This window comes from Capsicum annuum, chromosome 5, assembly GCF_002878395.1.
Source record: "Capsicum annuum cultivar UCD-10X-F1 chromosome 5, UCD10Xv1.1, whole genome shotgun sequence".
In the NCBI taxonomy this organism is placed as follows: Eukaryota; Viridiplantae; Streptophyta; class Magnoliopsida; order Solanales; family Solanaceae; genus Capsicum; species Capsicum annuum.
Window position 1 is genome coordinate 220,778,771 of NC_061115.1, and position 25,582 is coordinate 220,804,352.

The 25,582-nt window shown below is 32.2% G+C and overlaps 1 protein-coding gene, 1 long non-coding RNA gene and 1 pseudogene across 7 annotated transcripts; 1 reads left to right on the plus strand and 2 right to left on the minus strand.

Annotated features, from left to right (window-relative positions):
- The first annotated feature begins 273 nt into the window (after positions 1-273).
- Positions 274-10,976, plus strand: LOC107871473 (patatin-like protein 6). Of its 5 annotated transcripts, XR_007055607.1 has the most exons (4): positions 280-1,657; positions 4,418-4,713; positions 10,305-10,437; positions 10,613-10,976. XR_007055607.1 is itself a non-coding variant. In XM_016718419.2 (3 exons), exons 1-2 carry the CDS (start codon positions 563-565, stop codon positions 4,688-4,690), a joined length of 1,368 nt encoding a protein of 455 aa, XP_016573905.2. In that variant the 5' UTR covers positions 280-562; the 3' UTR covers positions 4,691-4,713; positions 10,613-10,976. The 5 variants fall into 5 exon arrangements, 4 of the variants coding, with proteins under 4 accessions (XP_016573902.2, XP_016573905.2, XP_016573903.2 ...); XM_016718419.2 differs by lacking the exon at positions 10,305-10,437; XM_016718417.2 differs by lacking the exons at positions 10,305-10,437; positions 10,613-10,976 and adding an exon at positions 6,185-6,548.
- A 962-nt stretch (positions 10,977-11,938) lies between these two features.
- Positions 11,939-15,619, minus strand: LOC107872233 (annotated as a pseudogene).
- Positions 15,620-16,467: 848 nt separating this feature from the next.
- LOC124898820 lies at positions 16,468-25,312 on the minus strand. 2 transcript variants are annotated; one of them, XR_007055609.1, is made up of 3 exons: positions 24,754-25,310; positions 20,716-20,824; positions 16,468-16,766 (listed from the first exon to the last, which is right to left on the minus strand). It is a non-coding gene; the product is annotated as an uncharacterized LOC124898820 (long non-coding RNA). The 2 variants fall into 2 exon arrangements; XR_007055608.1 differs by lacking the exon at positions 20,716-20,824 and having other exon boundaries at positions 24,754-25,312.
- Positions 25,313-25,582: the final 270 nt, after the last annotated feature.

Sequence of the window (25,582 nt, forward strand, 5' to 3'; positions counted from 1 at the left end):
AGGTGTTTGGCTAAATATTATTCATAATATTTCACAATATATTTTTAACTTTATTTCAGAGTACTTGTCTAGTTATGAAAATCAAAAACATATTCCAAAATATGTTTTCACAATTTTTGATTTTTTATAATTTCACACATTTTTTCCACAAACTTTTCTATCACTTTATAAAAAAGTAAATTCAAACTCTAAAGTATTTCTGGGAGCAAACACAATTCCAATTTTATTTTTAATTTTAAGAATATTAAATAAAGTGATTACATTTTTTATTTTGATGTCCAAACATGTCCTTGAGAGAACCAAAACTGTCGAACAAAGTGCTCAACTTGTTACCTCCCTCCACCTTCTCTCCTCACCTCCTTTTTGTCTTCTCTCCATAACTTCCTTTTTCCTTATATACTCCTCCCCTTTATGTCACTCACATATACACAATATATACATACCCACCAACAAAAATATATATATTCATCAAATCTTCAAAAATCACTTTTCTCAAACATCTCTTTGAAGTTTTACCCCCAAAAAAACTTGAAATATTGAATGAATTGGATATGTTGGAAAAATGGATTCCAAAGAACCTAACATTGATACAGATAAGTTAAGTTACGAGATTTTTTCGATTTTAGAAAGCAAATTCTTATTTGGCTACGATGATCAGAAGCTTTGGATACCGAAAAATCCACCATCTCCTGTTGAAGAAACCAACGTTTTAAGCACCTCCCCATCAAGGGAGATTAAAAATCAACGAGGTAAGATATGTATATTGAGTATAGATGGAGGAGGAATGAGAAATATATTATCAGGGAAAAGCTTGGCATATTTGGAGCAAGCATTGAAGGTGAAATCAGGGAATCAGGACGCAAGAATTGCAGATTATTTCGATGTTGCTGTTGGTTCAGGCTTTGGTGGAGTTTTCGTGAACATGTTGTTTTCGAAAATGAATGAAAATCATTCGATTTTTCACGGTGAGGATACGTGGAAGCTGCTTGCCGAACAAGGGAAGAAGATTTATTCGTCGAAAGAATCAAGAAATACCTTTCTCAGGAGAGTTTTCCGGGGTGGTGGTGGTGGTGGTGGTTCGAATAGTTCTGATGTATCCAGTTTAACCAAAGTTATGAAAGAGCTATTTATGGATAAGAAAACCGGGCGATTTCTAACGCTGAAGGATACAATTAAACCGGTTTTAATTCCGGTTTATGATTTATCAAGTGCTTCCCCGTTTTTATTCTCTCGTGCTGATGCATTCGAATCAGAAAGCTTTGATTTTCCCTTATGGGAGGTATGCCGAGCTACGGTAGCTGAACCGGGTTTATTTGAACCGGTTATTTTAAATTCGGTTGATGGAAAAACCGGTTGTGTAGCGGTTGATGGCGGTTTAGCTATGGTGAATCCTACGGCGGCGGCGATTACACACGTGTTGCATAATAAACAGGAGTTTCCTTTCGTTAGAGGCGTTGAGGATATTTTAGTAATTTCACTTGGAGCGGGGCAGTTGTTAGAAGGAAGTTTTGAGTATGAACAAGTTAAGAAATGGAAAGCTAAGGATTGGGCTAAACCAATGGCTAGAATCTCCGGCGACGGAGCGGCTGATATGGTGGATCACTCCGTCGCCATGGCGTTCGGGCAATGCCGGAGTAGTAACTACGTTCGTATTCAGGTAAACATATTTATCTGCACTCGATATTTATATGATAACTTAAAAGTAAGATATGTGTTATTGTCGATTGTTTGATTATAGTAGTATATTTAAAACGTCTAATGTGTGAACTAGTGATCGATGAATATGAAAGATGTATAAGAATACCGTTCGACTTTTAGGATAGACGAGTAAAGTTTGATGGTTATCTAATATTTGTGCTGGTGAAAGATACCAAGTATCGTATAAAGGTCAAATTTTGAATTCGTTTGTTTTATGTTATATAGGTGTACACCTAATTCTTTGAATCTTCATACATAATTTGAAAAGTCATAGTTGTCACTGCTCACTACAACTAGGGGAGTTTTTGCATTGAATGTGTGTGTACTAGAAACAATGTAGTCATTGCCAAACAACTGGACTAAGGGGGTAAACTGATTTCTTCATTGAAAATAGGAAAATATGCCGTTCGTTTTTATTTGTTACATTTCGCTTCTCGAGAACTATCGGTCATTTGAGATAGTGATATGATCTGCATACACTCTACCTTCTCCACACCCCACTATGTGAGAATACACTGAGTATATGTTGTTGTTGTTGTACATTTTGCTTCTCGAGAATCAAATTATACGTGGATTTTGACTAAACTTGTAAGGATTGCAACTTGTTACGAAGACTCGTCGAGTTAATCTCATGTATTGAAACATGACAAATAAAAATGAACATGAACGAAGAAAGCGGTAATAGTAATAATGAAAAAGGTTGAATTTTTTTCAACCTGGGAATATAATAAATAGTAGTCCTTTTCTAAAGTAACTGGCAAAAATGGATAATATCTGATGGTAGCTAGTTGTAGAATATCATCAATGTGGCACTCTCTGCCAATTTAGTACATTAAATGTTCACAGCTGTGGTTTTCCATATTTAGCTGGGGATGATGTCCATTCATTGTCATCTAACAAATTTTCTTTTATGGTTTTTTTTTTTTTTAACTTGTTAGCACCTCGATTAATTCTTCATCTTTGTTGCTCGGACTCTTTAAAAGTGTCGGTTAGTGTGTCGGACATTCTAAAAATAGTGCATTTTAGAGAATCCGACACGGGTATTACAACAATTTTGGAGTGTATGAGAAACATAGCCTTTCAGGCTTTTACTATTATATCGAGTAACTCTGTTCATCAAAGCTTGGAAAAATCATCTAGCAAAATTTAATTGCTCATATATTGACAATGTAAAGAATATTTACACTATTAAGTACTTGTGGTGGGATCCTTCCCCGGATCCTGCAAATAGCGACAGCTTGTGATAGGGTCCTTCTCCGGATCCTGCAAATAGCGATAGCTTTAGTGCACCGTTCTGTCCTTTTTAATACTTTCTAATATGTAACTCACTTATTAACAGGTGATTACAATTAAACCTCTCTTTTCTATTTAAACCTTCCTTATTATTCTCTTCCACCAATTTCTTATCCTTGAGAAAGTTTTTTTTTTTTTTCTTACTTTTCAGCCAAAAGTGGATTTCTTTTACCCATTAGGATCGTTTGGCAGAAGGGATAAGGGATGATTAATTTCTAAATTTTTTTTAGGATGAACTTATCTCATGTTTGATTGGTTTGGGATAAAACGCATGGGACAAATCATCCAGGGAGTAGAAACAACCAAACGACCCCTTGCAGATAACTTATTAAGTAAGAATACAAGATAATGACTTGTAGAAACTTACTATATATGAATATATTGTGGAGTGGATGTAAAAAAGTAAACTTGGTACTGTTATAAGGTGGGAGATTGACAAATGGGATATGCACTAGAGAATATTATATGCATTATAAAGGTGTGATAATTGACTTGATGACCTATTTTATCTCTAGTGGAGAATGATTCAGAAGAATAAATAATGGGATAACTTAAACAAATTCAACTATGGAATATATGTTTTTTCTGTACTTGCTAATCATATAACTATGGTTGAGGTGGTTGGTATAAAATCTCTCTATTTTAACTAGACATCTCGGGTTCGAGCTCTAAGTTCAAGTTCTAGATACGAAAAAAATCTTGATAAGGGCGTGTTTCCCTTTTAACGGGCCTTATGCGTCACAAATATCGATTAGTTGGACCCGAATGCAAGTACCTGACATGAAATAAAAAAAATTTTAGAAAAAAAAAAGAGAAACCATATATAGCTGTTTGTGTTCTAAGTTTATGTTAACATGCAAGTAGAATAGACTTTCACCATACAAGCAGTGGTGGACTCAGGATTTAGGGGTGGTTGCACGGAAGGTTCGAACACATATATTGACGTCCAAAGCTTTAAGGTTCCGCGTGAAAACTAAAGAACTCAGCTATCTTCTTGGCTTACTGTGTGATTTTCTAAATCTTATATCAGATTTTATACATTTTTATATAATTATACCTAATCTGCATCGAATTTAATGGGTGTCGGAGTACCAAAAGTTTGACTATAGGTCTGCCTCTGCAGTATGATTCTGTAGTGCAATAATGATTAATGCACTCTCTTAACAATAACAACTAACATACCGAGTATACTTCCACAAGTCGGTTGAGTTCTGTGGAGGGTGGGATGTACCGCGACTTTTTTACCCCTATCTTTGTGGATTAGAGAGGGTGTTTCCGATAAGACCCTAAGCTCAAAAGAAGGAAAACGAATCTAACTTCTTTATGAACATTTACTTGTTATCTTTTAGACGATTTAATGGTGTACAATTTCTTTTTACAGTCGGTATATAGAGGCTAAACTCTCTTTTTTTCCCCTCGATCGCAGGCTAATGGATCGAGCTTCGGTCATTGTGGGGTGAATATAGATGCTGATCCAAGTCCTAGCAATGTGAAAAAACTACTGGGAATTGCAGATGAAATGCTGAAACAGAAAAATGTAGAGTCACTACTCTTTGGTGGTAAGAAAATTGCAGAACAAAGTAATTTACAAAAACTTGATTGGTTTGCTGGAGAACTTGTACAAGAGCATCAGAGGAGGAGTAGCAGGATAGCTCCCACTGTTGCATTTAAGCAACATCTCACAAATCAAGAAAAGTAAAATATAATGAAAAGAAAGATTTGGTAAGTTTTCTTTCTATCCTATCTTTCCACTTTGTATGATTTGCTAAGTTGCACGGACTCTTTACGTGTCCGATTCTCCAAGAAGACACTATCTTTGGAGAATTCGGCAGGCACCTGTTGGCATTTGTGAAGAGTCTAAGCAACTTAGATGATTTGTCCATTGCCTTCAACTTGTACTATATGACTTTTAGTAGTAAAAATATTTATATATATACATATTTATATGTAGTGGTGTTTCCCGAATGTTTTCGTATAGCGATAATGTCACAACCCAAAATAGGATCATGATCGCCGCTAAGGAGGTTAGGACTCTAAAGCAAGCCTCGTCAGAATTCTACAGAAAATCGGGCAAAGTTTCCATGTTTTTGGGCATATCAAGAAAATTTCCTGTCTCAAATCAGCAACACAACAAACCAACGCCACAACCAGCATACCAACACAATTCGCCAAAATCATCAACAATGCACCAATACCACCAAATATCAATATGAAATCCATCTCCAAAAGTATTTATAAATATACATATTTATGTGTAGTAGTGTTTCATCAAGGTTTTTCGTATAGCGATAAGGACGCAACACGTGATGTGTATGCGTATGTCGACCTGAGACGACTTTTAAGATTTTAAGTTTATGGGTTATGAACTCGTAGCCCTTTGTCGCTTAATGGATTCGAGTTAGATTATTGGGAAAAGGGTAAATGGGTGGGCTCATACTCCTATATAGTGTAAGCAGTGATTTTAAATTCTGAATTCGCCATAAATGCTGACGACTAACTATATTTTTTGTTCCAAAGCATGTCCAAATCCTCAAGCATCATAAATTCACCATGGGGACATTAGGGTTGGCATTATAAGTAGCTTTGCTGGCGAAGCGGTTAGTAGTAATCTCTGCTATCTCACTTGGTGATGGATGCTCACCCAAAATTCGATTTTACAATTTTCTAACTAGTCGTGCCTTCTTCGATTCAATCAATTTTCGGTCGAGCGGTCTTTCTGTTCTTTAAATTGTTCAACTCAAGTCCATCCAAGGCTTTTCGATCTCAGAGGGTTCCCTCGGATCTTCGTTAGCCAAGAGAAGAGTTAGGTTCTGTCGGCAGAATTCAAGAGTTTTGATCAAGTAATGTATGTGTTAAAAAATCACAAATATATATACAAAAGTCAAATTTGGAATCCAATTACTAACGTGATCGTTATTCCAGAATCCCAAACATGTAAAGTTCAAAGCCTGAATCCGCCTTTATTGCATATCTTATCTGAATTTTCTGATGATGTCAACCAGGACCCATAATGCTCATTATTGGAACATTATGATCATATAAACCAAAAATATTAATTTTGTTTCTTAGCATTAATTTATATTTTTTGTGAACAGAAATCACAAGATTTATGTATTGCTTCTGTGCATCCGTGAGCTCAGTCTTGTCATTATCTTTTTGTTTTATTAAAACATCAAATCACTTTTTTTTTTAGTTTTTTATCCAGCGTTCGGTACCCATATTGGAACCTGATTAATCCGAAGAAGTAGAGAGGCTATTTTCGATAGACTCCCAGCTTAAGATCAATAACAGTATAGCAAATCACAAAATATAAATGCATCAGGAATTCCCACTCTGAAGGGTAAAACGTCTTACCAAAGACAACTTCATTTTCAGGACTCGAATCTGAAATCTCTGATTAACTATCTTCTTACATTGGTGGTGGTTGTAATAGTATACTAGTTTATAAGATTAGTCTACCGACACTTTTTTGGTTCTTGGATTGAAAAGACATTTTTTAATAATCTTATATTAATATTCAAAACCCCACAATACCTTTGGTTTTTTGTTATGTTGTGTCATATTCCTATCGAATTCTTCAGAATATATTATTTTTTAAATTTTTTATTTGCACTCAATGACGAAACCTTGCTTAGCTTGTTTTTTTTTAGGATTGACAAATCGAACAACATATTTTTAAAAAAATATTTAATCGTGAATTCAGTAACTAAAGCGAGCTAAAGGTTTGTAGCGACAAATTTTTAAGTTCATAAACTTCAATTATACATCGTCAGAGCAGACAAAAAATACTAAGTGATGTTTTTTATCTGTTCCCGTCTTGATGGACAAAGTTACTTGATATCTGTTGCTAGTGAAAGATAACAGATATCATATGGAATGTACTCAAGGTACACGAAAGTTAAGCCAGACACCACGATTCAAAATGTATTTTTTAAAATATTTAATCGTGAATTCAGTAATTAAAGCGAGCTAAAGTTTTGTGGCGACAAATTTTAAGTTCATAAACTTCAATTATGCATCGTCACAGCAGACAAAAAATACTAGGTGATGTTTTTCATTTGTTCCCGTCTTGATGGATAAAATTACCTGAGATCTGTTGCCAGTGGGAAGCATAGATATCCTATGAATGTACTCGAGGTGCACGAAAGTTAAACCAGACACCACGATTCAAAATGTATTTTTAAGAATATTTAATCGTGAATTCAGTAATTAAAGTGAGCTAAAGGTTTGTAGCGACAAATTTTAAGTTCATAAACTTCACTAATGCATCAGACAAAAGATACTAGGTGACTTTTTTCATCTGTTCCCGTTTTGATGGACAGAATTACTTGATATATATTGCTGGTGGGAAGCAGCAGATATCCTATGAATGTACTCTAGGTGCACGAAAGTTGAACCAGACTCCACGATTCAAAATGTATTTTTAAAAATATTTAATCGTGAATTCAGTAATTAAAGTGAGTTAAAGGTTTGTAGCGACAAATTTTAAGTTCATAAACTTCAATTATGCATCGTCAGTGCAGATAAAAAATACTAGGTGACTTTTTTCATCTGTTCCCGTCTTGATGGACAGAATTACCTGATATCTATTGCTGGTGGGAAGAAGCAGATATCCTATGAATGTACTCGAGGTGCACGAAGTTGAACCAGACACCACGATTATAAAAAAAAAATGTTTCTCCATTGTTACTGTCCTTAGTAAGGAAAGATTTAAAGAAAAGGGACATCTAACTTTCCCTGTTCCAAGAAAACATGTTGTGGTTGACCATTAACAAAAAAAAATACTCACCAATAAGTATTTCGGGATAAACAAAATTTCTTCATTCTTAATCTAATGTTTTGATCTTAATTATCAAGTATAAAACAATTATAAATAGGAAAACGGTTCCACTTTTTATGGATCATACATGTTACAAATCTGAAGAATAGAATGTACACAGATTTTATTCATCTTATTAAGGTAAGACTTAGGAGAAACTGTTTCTGAAAGATCATCTTTTCAAGTAACTCATATATAACAATAGCAATTTAAAAAGCATATCGACACAATATACACATAGCAAATATTAATGGAATCATTACACAACATTGAGAAAAAGTAACAGTAACAACAACAATAATGCGATAACCGAAGCAAATACTCCCTCCAGACCAATTTAATTGGTGTAGTTTGACTCGACACAAAGTTTAAGAGGATAAAAATAACTGTTGAAACTTGTGGTTTAGAACAATTCATAGATATTTGTGTGGCTATAAACTATTCCCTTCGTCTCAAATTACCCGTCCCAAATTGAGACGACATATTGATTAAGAAAAATAACTAATAAAATAGCTAGTTTACCATAGTATCCGCATAAAATGATGTTTACATTTTAATTTAAAGAAAAAGTAATTAATTCAAAGGATAAAACATGGAATAAAAATTTGTCTCTTCTTGATTAATAAAAAAATAAGTAAAATGAGAAATTAAATTAAAAAATTTAGGATGAGTAATTTGAGACGGAGGAAGTATTTTATTAGGGATAATATGAATATTTTAAAGTTAAATTGTTACTAAATATAAAAATATATTATTTTTAGTGGACTGACCTGAAAAATTACTTTTATATCATATAAATTGAGACACCGAGAGTAAAGTAACATAACATGTATTACAATTAAAAATAAATGCTCTTTGAGAAAGCACCTTATTTTTCTCTGGTTGTCTCTCTCATGGTGTCACTTTTTCTTTATAGAGCTGAAAGTTACACTTTAGAATATATATTATTATGTTAATATATCAGAATTCCATTTCCTTATTTCTCACTTTTATTAAGTTGATTACTCTCTCGGTCTCATTTTATGTATCACTATTTGATTGGACATGTAGTTTAAAAAATAAATTATAATTTTATAAAGTTTAAAAAATTTATTTCTTTTAAAATTTACTTTTTTATTGTCTTTTCTTATAATGTAGAATCCACTAAGGATAAAATGAGAATAATACCATTAATTAAATAGTTAAAAAAAAAGAAAGATGATACATTTTTCTAGACTAAAAAAAAAGAAAAAAAGGCGAAACATAAAATGAAACCAAGGGAGTATTTATTTTGGTTTGCAGGTCCATCTAATTGTCCTCTCATGTATGCACTTTTTTCTTCTCATCTCCAATTGACCAAAAAACTATAATCCAAATTTTGGTTGACAAAGTGAGAATTTTGTTAACATAAGATAGAATACAAATATTAAAATCTAAGTTGTGCTAACTCTTCACATTCATGTTATACTCGTATTAAATTCTTCAAAAAGTAAAATTTTTTTTTTTTTTTTTTAAAGAATTCAACGCACACTTCTTGCCATTTTTAAAAGAGTCCAAGTAACATAGAAGAAAATAGCACAGAACTTGTCACTAAGTAGATAAAAATTCTTTTCATTTATTTAAAAGGAGCAGTCCGGTGCACTAAATCTCCCGATATGAGCAGGGTTCGAGAAAGGGTTTCACCATAAGAGTGTATTGTATACGGTCTTACCTTGCATTTATGCCAGACACTGTTTTCAAGGCTTGAATCCGTGACCTACTGGTCACATGACGAAAACTTTACCAGTTATGCATTTATCTAAATTTGATAAATAAAGTTGTTCCATATCTATATAAGTGGCAGATAATAAGTACTCGATAAATTAATTAAGGTGTACATAAACTGACTCGAACATCATTGTAATAAAAAGGAATCAACTATATATGATTTTGACACAATTATTAGAGTAGGGTCAATAAAGTAAGAAAACTATTTGGGAGATAGTGATGTGCAAACCCTTTATTCTACTTGGTTAATATATATAGTACCTTGCCTACAGAATTTTGAATTATTTGTGATAAAATTCAATAGGGAAGAATGGGTCAAAAGAATAGTCATCATGTTAAAAAGAAGAGAAAACATGTTGTTATGTTAAAAAGAAATTATACTGATGTTGCTTTGTGTCAAATTATTGTTCAGCTATGTTGCTCGGATTTTTCAAAAATATTGCTATATTTTTGCATGATTCGATTCAAGTACAACAATATTTTTGAAGAATCCAGAAAGGATAGTTGGTGAGTGGTTTATTTGTACTAGTTGAAATTCATGGCTTAAAGCACCTTGCAACCCACCCACCCCCTTCGGAACTATTGTACTATCTACACTATCTCACCTTACATTTCTACAAGGGGCTATTTTCACGACTTGAACTTGTGACTTCCTAATTACATGACAAACAACTTTATCAGTTACCTCAAAGCTCCCCTTAATTTAAAAAAGGGTAGCCTGATGCACTAAAGCTCCCACTATGCGCAGGGCTCGAGGAAGGACCCCACCCACAAGGGTGTATTTCATGCAGTTTTACCTTGCATTTTTATCAGGGGCTATTTCCAAAGCGTGAACCATGACCTCCTGATCACATGACAACGACTTTACTAGTTACTCCAAGGTTCTCCTTAATTTGCCTACACTATATATTTATATTAAAAAAATCACTATATGTATTAGAATATCTAGCTCGAAAGTTTTTATTATATACTAATTTATGATCGCTATAAAAATTCATAAATTTAAAATGTTGAATTCGCCTCTAACTATTATTATCTCATCTCTAATGCATGCAGGAGAAGATGCTTTCAAAATTAGAGTTGGTGTTGCCCCAAAAAAAAAGAAGATAAAAATAGTAACCTTTATTTTTTGGAAGAGTGAAATGGGAAAGCTAGTGGGATTCCATTGGGAAATTTCCATAGATTAAAGTGAAAAGGACACTCAAATTGTTTATAATGAAAAAAGAGAAAACAAATAGGGGATTTGATGAATCTTGGTGGGAACTTTTTGCCTGCCATAGGACAAGCATGGTGTGATTATCTTTTCGATAAATATTTATCTGCATCAAATATTTATATCATATTAAGTAATGTAAAAAACTTGAAAATTCAAGTGAAAATACATGTCGTGTTAATCATGATTGAGAGATAAAAGTATATATATAGATATACACATGTTCTATATTTATTGATTTGATGTAAGTATTCAGTATGTGTGTTGGTACTTTCAACGATTAGGGATCTTCAGTCCGATTACTAGTTATGTAACATACAAGTTCTGCAAGAAGTGAGTGGCATAAAACTCGTAACTGTGAGAACTTAAAAATTCAAGTGAAAATACATGTCGTGTTAACCATGATTGAGAGATAAAAGTATGTATATATACACGTGTTCTGTATTTATCGATTTGGTGTGTAAGCATTCAGTATGGTGTTATTACTATCTGCGATCAGGGATCTTGGGTCCGATTACTAGTTATGTAACGAACAAGTTCTGCAAGAAGTGAGTGGCATAACTGCGAGAACTTAAAATTCAAGTGGAAATACATGTCGTGTTAACCATGATTGAGAGATAAAAGTATGTATATATACACATCTTCTGTATTTATTGATTTGAGTATCAGTATTTAGTATGAATGTTATTACTATCTACGATTAGGGATCTTCGGTCCAATTACTCATTATGTAACGGACAAATTTTATTAGAAGTGAGCGGCGTAACTTGTGTTATATTATAGTACGATAATATGAACTTTTGTCTTGCAATATATATATTTTTTTCAATGTGGATTTCGATCATTTTATTATTATTTATAGTGCTAAAGGTTAAAAAATAAAGACTATTTATTTGAGGGGCAAAAATTAAATACCACAATGCATTCAGGCGAATGACCCGAAAGACTACCCAAACCAATAGGACTATTTTCTGGGCCGTATGTTTAATTCAGCCCAATGTGTTTATAGCACATAGGTCCGGCCCAATTAGAATTTATAAAGCAATGTCTAAATTTTTGTATACTAAACAGCCAAAAATAGTTATACTAAGATACATATCAAAAAAGGGAAATTTTGCTCAGAATACAATAAAGTCAAGAATTTGCAATAGAACACGACGATAGTGGAATCTTAATAGTTCAGTAACTTTACGTCAAACGTTGTATTCGTTTTAAGAATTTCATTTAATACATCCATAATCCATTAAGCAAAGGAAATAATGGTCTAGTATTCATAAACGAAAAATCTTGACTTGACGAGAAAAACCCAAAATAGTTCATGAAGATCGTCATCGAGCTGCCTAAACGTCTCCTCCATTCAACGTGTGATTGCCTGTCACCGTTCAGTTTTCAAGCCAGCGTATGTCAAAGATATGTTGCTTAGCAACATTGAACTAATTCTGCCAATATATCCAAATAGAATGCTACTTGCGACCCTGATGTTCACGAGTGATCTTGGGAGGAATTCTGCTGACTAGGGGGAATAGTCTCTTCTTGCTCTTTAACACATTCACCAAAATCTACAAAGATGAGTTTTAGCTTTCTTAAAAAAACGGCAGCCGCTATGCGCGGTGTCCGGGGAAGGGCCCCACCACAAGGTTCATATTTCTGCAAGAGGTTGTTTCATGACCTCCTGGTCACGTGACAGCAACTTTTACCAATTACTCCAAGGCTCCCCTTCGAGTTTTAGCTTTCTTACAATGACAAATTCAATGATGGAATGGCAGCTTCGTGAAACTATCCAAATTGTTGGAATCATGACTCATGAATATGGATGGAACAAAAATTTACAAGTTAGAGTGAATATTCTTTGCGGTATAGTCTTTTTATGATACCCCCCCCCCCACCCCTCTTATGTAGTTTAGTTCGACAGGAGGTGAGGTTTCCAACAACAACAAATTCAGTGTAGAGTCTATCTACGCAGACCTTACCCCTACCTCAAGGAGTCAAGACTGTTTCCAAAACACCCTTTGCTCGAGATGGCACACGAGGTTTAACAATGTAAAAAAGACTAAGTGAATGTCATTAGTGTATTTCTTTTTGTAAACTGACTAAAAAGGGAAGTAAGACACATGTATTGAAATGCAAGAAGTAACTATTACCTAGAAGCGTCGATCTAAACCAATCACTGTCTGCATTCCAAAGTTACAGTATCGAGACTTAGTGTTCGTAGAGTCTGGAAAAATCGAAATCCTTGAATAGCTCATAAAAGTCCTCGTCTTGAGCTTGAATGCTTACAGTTTCATTTGGATCATAACTGTAGCATGCAAGGTAAGGCTGCGTACACTACACCTTATGGTGGGGCCCTTCCCCAGATCCCGCGCATAACGGGAGCTTTAGTGCACCGGATTTCCCTTTTATAACTGCTGCATGCAATTGCAGTCCATTGATCTCTAGAGAGGAAAAACAATGGAGTAGTGATCCAATCGTCTGCTGTCTGATCTCCAAATCCATCGTAGTAGGTTGAGCACAAGCGAGTATTGCTTCCGAGTCTAGCATGTATTCATCCTCCTCAAGCCTAAGATATCTTGTATTTTGACCCTGAGATTACGATATCTGGTCCAAATCCTTTGTTCTGCATATCAACAGAGGCGAACCCAGGATTTGAAGAGCGCGGGTGCACCATTATCTTGACGTAAGCGGTCAAGATTCTTCCAATGACGACTGATGTTGATATAAGCGATCAAGAATCTTCAGATGACGACTGAGGAATAGTGTCGGTAGAGGCTTAAGCAATAAATGAGTCTAGTAGCCCAGTGGTAAAGGATGTAGTATCTAAACAAGATGTCATAGATTCGAATCCCTACTACCACTTTTGTTTGTGGAAAAGATCAGCTAGAACCAACGCGTTCCATTACCTTCTGACATGAGAGTCCTCACCCTGTGCTCATGGTTTCCACCTTCAAAATACTTGCTCACACCCATAATAATCCGATCATTTCTCATATATCGCAGATTTCATTTTAGTTCAATAGTTATTGTAGCGCATGGCTTGTGGTAGATGAAAAAGAGACTTCGGGTTGCAAAGGCATGATGAGAAGCAACTGGAAGAACCCCTTCCATGCTCTACCTATACCTTAAAGAAGAATTTCTTATGCAGGACTACCTGTTGGTACTCAAATAACATAGTCTATGAATACAAAAACGAACAATATAGCTAGTCCATGAGATCAGCATTAACCGCGAGATCTACTTGCTAATACTACTAGTTCTACTACTACACCTCATACCCAAGCAAGATGGGGTTGGGGTCACGTATATGAATCCTCACAAACCATATTTTAAGCTCTAATTTTCTTGAATACAACGGTTTACTCTTCCCCGCTGAACCTTCTGTGTTTTGAGTTGTGATTGTATAGACTCCAAATATCAACAGAACATTAAATGAAACTAATCAGTCCTAAAAGTAATTGGCAAAAGTCCTTAAGATCCATCAACCATAATCAAAGCACAAAAAAGAGTAAACAAACTTGCTATGATCAATGTTATCAAGAACTAAAAAGGGAACCAAAAATGCGATGTTATTTCGACTAATATCAATCACAATCACACTTTTGGTAGCTACAGTTGAGATAAAAGGAAGTAATAACAACGAAACAAACATCTATGACTCATTTTAGATCAAAAGTTTCAAAAATCCTTCTTTCTTAAACTCCCGTGTCAAGTCAAACTACGTCACAGAAACTGGTCCGCAGAGAGGAGGGATCATAAACTAGTACAGGTTTTAACCCCAACTTCATTAAACAATGCTAAGCCTAGCTCCTCAACAACAACTGATTACAACTCTGTAATCTAGGAATTATGAACTCTAATTCCTAACTACACATACATCAGTCAAGGTACGTGTTTCCAAGTCTCTGAATTTTTTCCGACTCGAAGACTATCACCTAGTTCAGTTTATGACACACTGAACCTAACAGTTACATCTACAGTACACCCAATGAACAACTCCTAACAAATCAACGCTAAACTCTTAGCTAGATTCTATAAGTAGGACTAGGTTCTTCAGTGTGTTCCTTCCGTGATTGAGTAGCACTCCGAGAAGTTACTTGTCATTCTTCAATTGACACCTGTCCTTGCATCAGAACGCTCATTGCTTAGAGTTGTACTTCACGCGAGACTCCTCCTTCATTTCAAACTCATTCACTTTGTCAATCATCAAAATTACATAATACCTAACAAGAAAAAATATAATAACTTTAGCTCGAACGACCTTGTATTTATATTAAAAATCATTTTATATTTATGTATAATCTATCCACCTATAAGAGCTCTTATCATGACAAAAAAATCCCACCGTATTCTTGGACATAAGATCATAATCATACGTCTCTTGCGCGGATGGGGTTCAATGAAGTTGGGACGAGCACCATGAGGTTTCAGGTTCAATTCCCAACAGAGACAAACACCAGGTGTTTTCTTTCCATTTGTTCTAGCCTTGGTGGACAGATTTACCTGGTACTGTTGGTGGTGGGAGTTGACAGGTATCTCGTGGATTTAGTCGAGGTGCGCGCAAGCTGGCCCACCATATTCTCGGACATAAGATCATAATCATACGTCTCTTGAGAGGATGGGGGGGCATTAATAGTCGATATTCTTTGACAAAGTGAGCCCAAATCATGTGATTGAATAAGTCCTCTTGCGGGTTAAGGGCCCAATAAAACTTTAGAAGAGGTAGATTCAACTCGCTCATTTGACACCTATTCTTTTCTTAGACTTTTAGCCTCTAAAAGGGTCTTCCTATTCACCATGATAAGTTCCTTCATAACTAATATATGATTTTTTGGAATAGACATACATTAAAGTCTACATTTCATATTAGCTTTCTCTAAGGTTCGAGCCGCGAAAGCAACCATTACTGCTTTATTAGATGCTCGAATTCTTATTATTGTTGCCTTCTAAACTTCTTTATATCGAAGTATGAGGAACCATATTATCATACATGCAGTGGCGAAGCCAAAATTTTTATTGAGGGAGTTCAGAAGTAAATATTTGGACCAGTCGAAGGAGGTTACATTCAACATCCATTATATATACATAAAAATATTTTTGAACAAATAAAAATAATATAATTTTTCAATATGGCTCCGCCGCTGCATGTATGAAGTTTATATCGAAGTATGAGGAACCATATTATCATGCATTCCTTAAACCTATTTGTAGCGAGTCGTGTAGGTAACGTGTATTGTCTTATATCATACTTATTAGGTTGGAATGCGGCCCTTCTCCGAACCTTGTTAACACCTTTTTAAAATGCCTAATTTCAAATGAAACAAAAACAAATAGACATTTTTACAAATTAAGAATATATAACTTATGTAAAAGGAATATTATATGCAAAAATAAAGGTAATATTTGAGTAGAAAAAATAGTTAAAAAACAGCACTAAGGGTGGCAATCAAGAAAAAGGGTCTGACCATTTTACTGTTTAAGAATAAAGTTAAATAGTAAAATATTCATCAGAAATTGAGGTAATAATAAAGTGAAAAAGTGAAAAAAAAAAAAAAAAAAAAAGAAGAAGAAGAAAAAGGACACTACTTTTTACAGATTAAAGATTACGAATAGAATCTACTTTAACTAGATTTTCAAACAACAAGAAAATTATTTTTTTCTCTTAAAAAAAAAAAGCTTCGGAGTAATCGGTAAAGTTGTTGTAATGTGTTAAGAAAGTCACATGTTCATTCATGAAATAGTTTCTTGCAAAAATATAAGGTGAGACTATGTACAATAAACCCCTTGTAGTTCGGCCCTTCCCAGACTGTGCACATAGCGAGAATTTTAATACACTAGATTGTCTTTTTTAAAAAAAGAAAAGGAAAACAGAATTTTAAAGTAACCGGTAAAGGTGTTGTAATGTGATAAGAAGGTCACATGTTCAAGTCGTGAAGCAGGCTCTTGCAAAAATATAAGGTGAAGTTACGCACAATAGATCCCTTGTGGTTCGGCCCTTCTTGTATCCTGCACATAGCGAAAATTTTAGTACAATGAACTGCTTTTTTAAACAAAAGTAGAGGAAAAAATGAATTTCAGAGTAACCGGTAAAGTTGTTGTAATGTGATAAGAAGATCACATGTTCAAGTCGTGCAATAGTCTCTTGCAAAAATGTAAGGTAGGATTGCTCACAGTAGATTCCCTTTGATCCGGCCTTTTCTGAACCCTATACATAACGAAAACTTTAATACACGCGACAGTCTTTTTAAAAAGAAAATAAAAAAGCAAAAGTAAAAGAGGTTTTTAGTGGCCACTATTATTTACTTTTTTCTTTTTATGTATTTTTTATTGTCTTTTTATTTCAGACATTAGGCTGGCAATTCAGAAGAATGTTTTGTGGATAAGAGTTTTTGGTTACAATAGTAAAAGAACCTTTGTAGGTTTTGGTTGGTGAAAACTTTCAACTTGTTACTAGTTGAGTTTAATTAACTTTTATCAATAATATTTAATCCAAAAATAATTTTATACTATTTAATTATTTAATGAAAATGGATAATCACAAATAGAGGGTTTTCCATCATATTTAATGAGAAATTTATGTTATAAAACATGAATTCTTTTATTCATTTCTCATCGATTCATTTTATTGAAAAAATGCATGTTAGGAAATATATTCTTATTAAAATACTGAAAAGCTTCCTAATTTTTACGCTATATTTTAACTTTTCCCACTGAAATGTACGCGAAAATAGCTGCTTAACAATTTTTAGTGGAAAAGCTTACCAAAAAAATAGTTACTGTTATTTGGTTCTGTTCGGATTAATTTGTATGCACATCGACTAATGTCTCAAAGCACTTTCTATCTCCCGCTAGCCTCTAAAAAGATGAAATTAGTTACGAAAATTACCATTAATTTATACGTCGCTAAAACAGTTCGTAAATAAACGGGAGGAAACTTTGCGCAGAGTTCTATTATTATTAATGGGTGGCTCCGCGATTTCTTATGGGCACAGAGATAAGTTGATTGAAGAAGTTTCATTTTTTTTTTTATAATTCATCGATAATCTCTCGTATTATTTTATAATGAAAATATGTCAATTAAAATTTATCTATCAAAACTTGAGCAGATAAAAAAAATATCAAATATTTATTCCTTGTTAAGATCTAAATCTTAAAAAAGGGAGTATACTGAATATGTTATTGTTATCGTAATATACACTGCCAAATTAATTGGTCATTGGACTTTTGGATAACTTGTTACAATTATTTAAAATACATATATGTATAAGAGTAAAGCATCTAGATACCCTTCTGAACTATAATCAAATTTACTACGACACACTCTAATTTTACGGGGGTCCTATTACCCTTCTGAACTAAATTTTTAGCATATTTTTGTCATCTTTTTTAGCTGACGTGTCACCTTTGACGTGGTTCCATTTTATATAATAAAGATGCACGTCAACACAAAAGGGTGATAAAAATATGTTAAAATTGATCAATTCCGCGGGCGGTAATAGGACCCTGTGAAGTTGGAGTGTGTCGCAGTAAATTTAACCATAGTTCGAGAGAATACTGAATGCTTATCTCTATGTATAATATAAATAGCTAGAATTCACAATAGTTGAATGTATAATATGAATATACACTATATACATATATGTATATAGTTGTGCTTTGGTTAGAATTATGCTGAATAATTCAAATCCAAAAGAAATTCAGTTAAGAAGATCCCTTTAAGAAAAGCTGTTTTCTTTTCTTAATTCCAAGAAGGAATATATATGTGCATGCTTTTACTTTTTTTTTTTTTCAATTTTTGACTATGTTTTATATATTCCCTAGTAACTAGTAACCAACTAGAGCAAGAGATGATCATAGCACATAGGTATTGTAAAAAGCATAAGTGAAAAAAAAGTGAAAATAAATTTCCCTTTCTCCAACACATTATAATAATGAGATAAATATTTAGTACCCTCTCGAATTATTGTCAAAGTTGTTACGACACATTTTAGCTTCACAGTGGTCCTATTCACCTTTATTACATAAAATGGAGCCTATATCAAAGGTGTCACGTCAGCATAAAAGGGTGACAAAAATACACTAAAATTGAGTTCAAAAGGATAATAGGATCCCCGTAAAATTGGAGTGTGTCGTAGTAAATTTGGTCATAGTTCAAGAGGGTAACTAGACAGGTGCGGAGCTACATGTATGATAGGGGTTCATCCGAACCCCATTCGGCGGAAAATTATACTATATATATATGATTAAAATTATTTTTTATGTATATATAGTAGATGTCGAACCCCCTTCGATTAGTTTGTATGTTCACTTGTGAACTCCCTTCGTGAAAAACCTGCCTCCGCCATTGGTACTAGATGCTTCACTCTATAATACTTATAAAGAGTGTATGAATGAACCCCTTGTGCCTTCTAGCTAGCTCCATTAATATTGCTAAACAAATGATATTTGAAACACACTAATCCGACTAATTCAAATTCATCGATCATAAAACTCTCTCTATCAAGATTTTCTCCAAGTTATAACAAAATAGAGCAATAACAACCAGAATCAAATTTATACCCTATGGACAAACGATGAAACAATACCAGTACCGAGGCTACGAAGTCAGAATCAAATTTATACCTTATGGACAAACAATCAAAGCACAGACTCAACGAAGTCAGAATCTAACTTTATACCCTATGGACAAAATGAAACAATAACAACACCTACTCTACGAAGTCAGAATCAAATTTATACCCTAGGACAAATAATAAAACAATAACAGCACCGACTCTACAAAGTTAGAATCAAATTTATACCCTATGGACAAACAATCAAACAGTAACAACACCGACTCGACGAAGTTGATTTCAAATTTATACACTATGGACAAACAATGAAATAATAACAACAATCATAATCAAATTTATACCCTATGGACAAACAATGAAATAATAACAACAGTCATAGTCAAATTTATACCCTATGGACAAACAATGAAATAATAACAACATCGACCCTACGAAGTCAGAATCAACTTTATACCTTGTGAACAAACAATGAAAACACCGACTCTATGAAGTCAGAATCAACTTTATACCCTATGAACAAACAATGAAACAATAACAGCACCGACTCTATGAAATAAGAATCAAATCTATACCCCATGGACAAACAATGAAATAATAACAATATCGACTCTACGAAGTCAGAATCAACTTTATACCCTATGGTCAAACAATGAAAGCACCGATTCTATGAAGTCAGAATCAAATTTATACCCTGTGGATAAACAATGAAACAATAACAGCAGCGACTCTACGAAGTTAGAATCAAATTTATATCCTATGGACAAACAATGAAATAATAACAACATCGACATTACGAAGTCTAAATCAACTATTTACCCTATGGACAAACAATGAAATAATAACAACACCAACTCTACGAAATCAGAATCAACTTTATATCCTATGGACAAAAATTGAAAATAACAACACCAACTCTATGAAATCAGAATCAACCTTATACCCTATGAACAAACAATGAAATAATAACAACAACGACTCTACAAAGTCAGAATCTAAATTTATACCCTTTAACAAATTTTAAGTTAATGTTTAAGAATCCCAGAATAGTAAGTATAGTAATATTGAGTTGTGAATATGTGTACACATGGTGTAAAGTTGTAAACAAAAATCTTTGTACAAATTATTCTTGGATAGCGACTGACCTAGCTAGCCCTGCCCCCCCCCCCCCCCCTAAAAGAATCCCATAGTTCGTACCATCTTAAATCATGCATGATTTGTATGATTGTATTCGACTAAATACGGAGTTTAAGAAATAAAAAAAAATAAAAAAAATTGTAATTTAGAATAAGTCATAAATATTTATTTGGCGATCATTTCATTAAGGTCGAAATGTGAAGTTTAGGTTAAGTTGATATTAAATATAGAAATCTGTTTTGTTTTACCCTTTTGGGCCGATTGTGGGCGAGGAGGGATTCGAACCCCTGACATCGTGGTTTGGAGCCACGTTCTTTAATCCTCTGAGCTACAATCCACATCTTGTCTCCACTAGATCTGTTCTCGGGAGTACCATAAAAATAAAAAAAGGAGACGAACCAAAAAAGAAAGTGTGTCACAATAATCAGGACAAATGAATTACTATTTAATCGCTTAAATTTATGTGTTATTATTTGAATCAACTCTGAAAAAAAAATGAAGATTTTTGTAACATTTAATATAATAATAATTATAGTTATAAATTAAACTTTGGAGACTTTAATATTAAACATGTTATAACATTTATTTGGTTATAAAAGAGTGTAAAATCAATTTATTGATTTATAAAACTTTAAATCTTTTTCATGTGAAAATCCAATAGATCAAAATATCCTTTTCAATATTAACCTCAAATATTACCCTAACCAAAAAAATACCTTTTTTATTTTTGTTTATTTGGTTTCTTGTGTTAAGAGGTGAGAATCCAACATGTGACCCTACAATTTCTACAAATAGAAGTAATCATATCATTTTCTAAGACAAAATTGTGCAAACAAAAGAGTGTCCTTCCAAAACACTGCAAAATGTATAGATGACAGGCCAGAATAAATTTGATCACTATATATATACACACATTAATTAATTGTTCAAAAAACTATGACATAAATGCAAAACCTAATATTTAAAAAAAAAAGCTAAAATTTGATTATTAGACGAGACATGACACACTTGTAGTTATCAAGAACATGATTGTAGATATGAATATGATCGATAGTGGGTTATTAAGGTAAAAGCCAGTGGTGAACTCAGGATTTAGGAGTCGTGAGTGCTCGCGATCGGAAAGTTCAAACATGTATATTGATGTCCGTAGCTTTAAAATTCTTCTTGAAAATTAAACACTCAGCCATATATATATACACACACATTGATTAACTCTTCAAAAAACTATGACATAAATGCAAAACCTAACATTTAAAAAAAACTAAAATTTGATTATTAGACTAGACATGATACACTTGTAGTTATCGAGAACATGATTCTAGATATGATACTGAATTATTAAGGTAGAAGACAGTGGTAGACTCAGGATTTAAGAGTTATGGGTGCTCGGGAGGTTCGAACATGTATATTGATGCCCGAATATGACACATTTGTAGTTATCGAGAACACGATTCTAGATATGATAGTGGATTATTAAGGTAGAAGGTAGTGGCGAATTCAAAATTTAGGAGTCGTGGATACTCGGGAGGTTCGAACATGTATATTGATGCCCGAAGTTTTAAGGTTCTTCTTGAAAATTAAAGCACTTGGCTATCTTCTTGATTTAGTGGATGTTTATCTAAGTCTTATACTAATTTTATATATTTTTATATTATTATATCTAATTTGTCTCGAATTTAATGGGTGCTAAAGCACTAAAAAAATAATCATAGATCCGCCCCTGGTAGAAGGTTAATACATAGTCGAGCGTTGTAGCTAGTCACTCTTATCCATATTGTTATTATTATTATTCATATACTATCTTGTTTTTTGATTTTTATGTACAAAATCTTATTATATATAATAAATAATACTAATAAAAAATCACATAAATTCAAGAAAATTGCCTGATTAAATTTTATTAAGTGCCTTAAGTTATTTCAACATATTTGAAGAAGAGTATAAGTTTTATATATTATTGATATAATTTTTTATATTTTATTATATTATCTGTTATAACAGAAAAAAATAACTTGATATAATGTAAAAAATTGTTATACTGACGAAATGACGAAAAGACACAAGTTCAGAGAAAGGATATTATAAGGGAAAGAAGCATAAGTTGTAACTTTCATGCTTGTCATTATATATATGGTTTCGATACCTTATGGAATATGTAGGAAAACTATATATATATATATATATATATATATATATAACATAAATTTTCAAAATAAAAATAATTTAAGTTTTATGCATCGAATAAACATATTACATTTCACTTATAGAATAGTCAAATGACTATATAAATTGTCTAATATTCTATAATGTAATTTCAACCATATTAATGAAGAATTATAGCTTATGATATAATTGCAAAAAAAAAAAAAAAAGTAACTAATTCTCGAGAAGTAAAACGTGACACTATATATTTTGGGATAGGTCGAGGATTTACAAAATTAAATTTCTAAATATGCTATAAGTTATAATCTAAAAAAAATGATAACTAACCTCCTATATTATACTAATAGAATGCGTAAAAAGAATATAATATCGATATATATAATTTAAATAATAATTAATAAAAATAATTTAAGTTTTATGCTAAAAAAATTAATCCCTCTGTCTTAAAGATACTTATTACATTTCACTTATCGAATAGTCAAATAACTATATAAATTTTGTCTTATATTTTATAATGCAATTTCAACCATATTAATGAAGAATTATAACTTATGATATAGTTGCAAAAAATAAGTCGAACTAATTCACGAGAAGTAAAATGTGACACTATTTTTGAAATAAATCGAGTATTTACACAATTAAATCTCTAAATTATAAGCTATAAGTTATAATCTGATAAAAATGATAACTAACCTGCTATTATACTAATAGAATACATAAAAAGAATATACTATCGATGTATATAATTTAAATAATAATAATAAATAAATAAAAATATAAGAGATCCAAGTGAATAACCATGAGTTTTTTTTTTTTCTTGAATCACGTGAATTTCATGAGCCACACAAAATGGTTTTAATTACAAAACCCTAAGTTCAAAAAATACATCTAAATTAATAAGAACTAAAATCCCAAGTAAAGGATATTCTATGAATCGGAATATTCTATGAGATTATTTTATCATAAGAGATAATAATTCCATCATTTTAGTTTAAATAGTTAGTTAATATAGTATTTCATAACAACTATTAGATAAAAAGTTTATTATAAAAGAATTATTCTTATTCTATGTATCAAACAATCCTAAAACAAAAAGGATTACCAAAACAAATAAATTAAGTTACATTAAAATAGCACATTATTGGTAACTAATGTTATCCGTTCAACTGAAGTCAGTATTTTTAAGATGGAGCTTAGATATATATTATATATATAAAAACTTATTGAAATTTCGAGAACTATATGATGTACTTTCGAAATCATAATTTAAAAAAAAAAATTGGTTTTGCTAAGAGATCCGGAAAAAGTCATTTTCGTTTATTCATTTTGTAAGTTACCAAATATACGAGAGTACAATGGTGAAATAATCAAAATCCAGAATCTGTCACTATAACAACAACGATAACATATTCAGAGTATAAATAAATTATTTTCGATAAACCTTAGCTTATAATAACTATATAGTTGTGCATAAACTCTATTACAAAATGTAAATCTATAGCTTTTTATAGATGCAGTACTACTTAGTACTCGTTTGGTCATAGATTTTAAAATTAAAATGTAAAAATTTAAAAAATTTAAAGTTATGATTTATGAAATTTGAAGTTGCATTTAAATATGCATTTCACTAGAAAAGAAATTTTGAAATTATGAGTAGAAGTATAATTTCTTCCAAAAACTAGAACTTAAAAAGTCTTTTGAATATAAATTTACAAAATCTAATTAAGTTTCATAAACAAACATATAGTATTTATAAATAAATTATCAAAATCTAATTCAAAATTTATGACCAAACGATTAGCTTAATTACTAGCACAATCAATATTGATCCATCTGCTAATATCAAATTTGGAGAATCATAACTTCAATGAAACCCAAGCATTAATTTTTATTTTTATTTTAAAAAAAAACACATACACTAAACATCACATAGCAACATCAACATATCCGGTGAAATTTGAAAAGAGTAAAGTATACATAAACCTTGTGAGGTAGAGAAATTATTTCCGAAAAATCCTCAGCGCACCACATATAGCAAATTAAAACAACATAGGAAGCTAATTAAGAAACCCTAATCATGTAAATTTAGAAACTATACAGAACTAATAAATTTAAAAAATTACCTGTTGCAACTGAAAATGAAGAATTCTTCAACAATCACCATAACCTAAACATAGATCTCAAAACAAAAAAAATAAAAAAATTAGAGCTACCTTTATTAACTATATACGATGAGATGGTCACATATTTCAACATCATATACACGATATCGGAATATGCTTGGCTCCTCATACGCCATTCAACAAGGCCCATCGATATATTACGATGAGCTTTGCAAATGGCATACAGGGAGCCAGGCATATACGTGTATACGAAACGTATAAATATACTAATCTCTCTATACAATGATCATTTTTTTTCAAGAATCAAGAAAATGAAATGAATTTAAATAGATGATCAAAATAGTGTCCTAGTCAAATGGATCTTCAAACACCAAATTTTATATTTTTTTTGGAAAGAAAAAAAAACTAGAATTATGTATACAACCAGAAAAACAAGTAGATTCTTTTTTTCTTACTTTTGTGTATCTATTCAAAAAAATAAAAATAAAAATTTGTAATAACAACCCTTTATAATAGGCACAAAAAAAGCATAGCCTTAAGTAAAAAAAAAAACATAAGAACTAACAAAGGAGAATTTATCTCTTGTATGTTTTTTTTTTCTTTTCTTTGAGAGAGAAAGAAGGGAACTTTTGTAGGGTTATTCTTCATCTAGATGATATATAGACACATATAAAGAGAGGAAAATGGACAAGTTCATTTTGGTGGGGTGGTGGGGGGTGGGGGGTGGGGTTGAAAAAAGAATTTAATTTTTTTTTTTATAATAATGACGTAAAAAAATATTTACATAATCAGATCTCTTAATAATACAGTTATAGATGAGATTATTTTA